This window comes from Protobothrops mucrosquamatus, unplaced genomic scaffold (assembly GCF_001527695.2).
Source record: "Protobothrops mucrosquamatus isolate PMUCROS unplaced genomic scaffold, P.Mucros_1.0 scaffold44, whole genome shotgun sequence".
Taxonomy (NCBI): domain Eukaryota; kingdom Metazoa; phylum Chordata; class Lepidosauria; order Squamata; family Viperidae; genus Protobothrops; species Protobothrops mucrosquamatus.
This window is the reverse complement of record NW_015386426.1, coordinates 176,986-180,859: the sequence shown is the minus strand read 5'-3', so window position 1 is coordinate 180,859 and position 3,874 is coordinate 176,986. Positions and strand designations below refer to the sequence as shown.

Here is a 3,874-nt window from a genome sequence, read left to right as displayed (position 1 = left end):
AGATATTTGATTTTACGCACTTCTGTTTGTTATGATTGTGAGGCCCAAGAGGGCAGTACGGCTGCATCTGGTCGTTGTCATCCATTTAGCACCGCCCAGGGAGTACATGTAATAATAATGTACATAAAGCATTGATATTTATCAAAAGTGGTTATAAAAACCGGAATATAAGAAATGATAGGATGTGCCTCAGCCAAGTGTTGCCTTCTAAAGCCATCTTATCTCATCCCAAAACAATAATACAAATATTGTTTTGCTTCAGAACCACTAGCTTAGCTACATACAAATGCAATGAGGTAAGTAATCTCACTTAACTCACTGAGAAAATCCAGAAAGGAGTTGCTGTGTTGTTGATGTACATCTGTTTCAGGCTCCTAATAAGAAACTTTGGTGAGGATATTTTTTTTCTTCATTACAACACACAGAGCAAATATAGAGCTTAGGATTCAAAGACCACAATAACCTTTGACAAAAGGCTACCACAAGGCTCTGTGAAGAGAATTAATAGGGGAAGTGCTGGCACACAGCCACCCAGTCTCCTTCCTGTTACTGATGTTCAGCATTTTGGGTTTTATTTATGTCAGCATTACCACCTCCAGGATAAAATAGCCTTACATGGTAAGTCATTGGACTTCTTTTTAGCTTTGTTTGAGGCATAGAGATATCATATATTTTGTTTAGTTTTGTTGCATGTGATTGTTAAGGATAACAAATGGAAACTGATCAAGGAGAGATTCAACCTAGAAATAAGGAGAAATTTTCTGACAGTGAGAACAATCAACCAATGAAACAGACTGCCTTCAGAAATTGTGGGAGTTTCATCTGTGGAAGTTTTCAAGAAGAGACTGGACTACCATCTGTCAGAAATGGTGTAGGGTCTCCTGCTTGGGTGGGAGGTTGGACTAGATGACCTACAAGGTCTCTTCCAACTCTGTTATTCTAATTCTAATGGTGTGTCTCAGTATGGATTGCATAATGTTGGTGTGAAATTACAGTAATACACTGTAGAACATTCTCTGCTGCATAGTAAACTTATAGTGTCCTTCACATAAACAACTATTTAACAATTAATCTTCATAATAGAGTATTCTAATTTTATTACTTATGATGGATTTTGGTATGTCAGTGTATTTAGACAATGAATTGTTTTGAGCTGAAAGTCACTGGAAAATGTAGCATTAGAAGTTCAATGGATTACAATGCATCAAGATTCAAGATCCATATTAAAGCAGCCATTTCATATATGTAAGTTTTTATTTCACAGATTATTGAATGTGAAAAGAGCAAAACTGAGGAAGCAATCCAATAAACACTTACTAGAAGAAAGTCCACTAAACTGAGTAAGATTTACTTCTGGATAAAGATGCATAGGATTTCCTCTGGCCTCAAAGCTGTCGATGCCTGTATAATTAAAATACCTTTGGTTCTGCTGTATTAAAAAAAGAGCCTCTTCTGTATCATGTACATACTTTTGGACAATAGCTAACTGAGCCTACTCTTGTAATCCTACTCTGATTACAAGTCTTCTGCCCCAATTAAAAAGACACAAAAAACCATTGTAAGCTAACTTTTCCCCAATAAAAATCCTAAAAGAAGTCTACATTAATGACATTTTTGTTTCCATAGTACCTCCTAATCTTTTGCTTTGCTTTGTGTCCTTTTATTTTGTTCTTTCCTATTTTACAGTAATTGGTTCCTTTACTTGATTTTTTCAGGAAAAAAAACACTTTAAAATATGCATAGGCTCTCTTTCTTCAGCTTTAAGAATTGTTTTAACTACATCTCAGAACTGACTTCAGAGAAGTCCTAATACAGTCAAGAATTGGAAAACATGTTCAGTAGGGAATGCATTTAGGTAGAAGCCCAGGCTCCCAGTGCATTTTTTAAGGTTAGGTATTATATATAACATACCAAATGGGGCACTGGCCCTATTATTTCCCAAAGTAGCCATATTCAACTTTCACAATTCCTCAGCCAGGATATCCTTTGATGAGAATTCTGGGAACTTAAGTCCACTCATCCAGAAGTTGCCAAGATTGGAAAATGCTGTACTGTACAAGATCGACAGGATCTATTTTGGATCACACCACTTTGGACTGCAAATGCAGGGTGACATTTTTGATTCAGGTATCACAGCTTATTAAAAATGTATTATTCAAAGCTGTTACTGTGCATAAGGAACACCAAAAATATGACACTCGTTTTTGCAACCCTCAGATCAAAATACTTATTGCTTTGAAGCAACATTAGACCCCCAAAACACACTGAATCAGGCCAGGGTCACCTCATTCTGCCCTACAAGAAAACATTCTGCATGTAAGTTATAAATAGGATCTTTTCAGAAGCCTGTTAGGGAAGGAGGGGCTCTGAGACAGCTAGCATCTTCTTTACTTGTGGGTGATCTAGTCCATATCTCTCCTCTTCCTCCACTGGAGCATTTTAAGGAGGCTGAGACTGGCTTTGAAGAGCCGATCGTGTTGGAAGATCATCTGGTGGAAAGTATTGAGAGGCAGGTTCCCACTTGGGTCCGCATGTTTGAGAGTGGTGATGGGTGTGTAGAAGCTGTTGGTTTGATATCGCAATGGAGGGTTCTCAGACGTGATCACTTTCAGCACGTGCTGCCAGAAAAAAGAGCAACACATGGGATCAGAAATGCAGACTACTACCCGTGTTTTATAGAAATGGGTATGTTTAGATGAAGGGGGGTATAAATTAATTAGGGTGGGGAAAGGTAGCAAACATATTTAAAGGTCTGATCTTAAGAGTCAAGATGAAGCTTTAAACAATCGGGAATTTTTTTTAAGCTTTACATTGCAGTTTGAAAAAGACTATTAACTTGGTGGATAATAATGTTATTTGATAGTAAAACCATCAACTGTAGAGGTTTACCATCTGTTTTTTTAACTAAAAGTGTTTCACATTTGGCATATATACCATGTTCATATATACATGGGCTTATTACGCTTCGCATAGTAGTCATTCAAGACTGTATTACATATTTGGAAGCCGACAGAGATCTCAGGGGAAGTTAATATTATAAAATTATTGGAGGGAAGCTATCACTGAACAATAAATTCAATTACAGTCATGATGAGTGCATTTTTAAGAATTGAAGAAACAGAGAACAGATCTAGGAAAAAGTAGGCTTCTGCCTTTATACAGGTAAGTACAGCACATCTCTTCTGCTTCCATGCAAAAAAGAAGTACAGTGGTTTTAAGAAATCCGCTCGTTAAAATTAATATAACTGCTCACACAAGGTGTGAAGCACTTTGAATCATTATCCAAGTCTGTGTAGCCTTGACCTACATTTTTAGTAAAAAAAAAAAAGTAGATTGTCTTTTGTAGATTATCTCCTTTTCTTTTTCTTTGCCTATAACAGGGGTCCCCAGTCCCCAGTCTATGGACTGACCCCGGTCTGCGGCATGCTAGAAAACGGGCCTCGCATACAAGCAAAGGCCGATCTGTGGGATGCAGGCAGTAAGTGAAACTATTACTTTCATCTACACAACTGATTCTGTTACCTGGACAATACCAAGGCGTAACACTTAGATCAGCGGTTCTCAACCTGTGGGTCGGGACCCCATTTGGGGTTGATCGACCATTTCACGGGGGTCACCAAGCAAGGCTGTCTGCCATTTTTTTTCCGCCATTTTTTTTTGTCCGCCATTTTTTCCCCCCTTTTCCGGCGGGTGCCTTACCTCCCTTGGGCTGGGCCAGCTGGTGGTCGGCCTGCTCCGTCTCTGCCGCTTGCCAGCTACGCCTCGGCCGGCGCAGGGGGCGGAACCACGCATGCGCGGCGCTCCCGGGCAGGGAAAGTCCTCGACTTACGACCGGTTGGGTAGTCCTCGACTTACGACCGGTTTAGTCCTTGAC

The 3,874-nt window shown here is 39.4% G+C and overlaps 1 protein-coding gene across 2 annotated transcripts in view; it reads right to left on the bottom strand.

The window, feature by feature from the left end:
- Positions 1–1,240: 1,240 nt before the first annotated feature.
- LOC107283594 (retinol dehydrogenase 8) overlaps positions 1,241–3,874 on the bottom strand; it is a 24,753-nt gene continuing 22,119 nt past the window's right edge. For both annotated transcript variants that reach the window (XM_015811525.1, XM_015811526.1), the window contains one exon: positions 1,241–2,618. In XM_015811525.1, the coding sequence (XP_015667011.1) occupies positions 2,403–2,618 (216 nt within the window). In that variant the 3' untranslated portion in view covers positions 1,241–2,402. The remainder of the gene's footprint in view (positions 2,619–3,874) is intronic.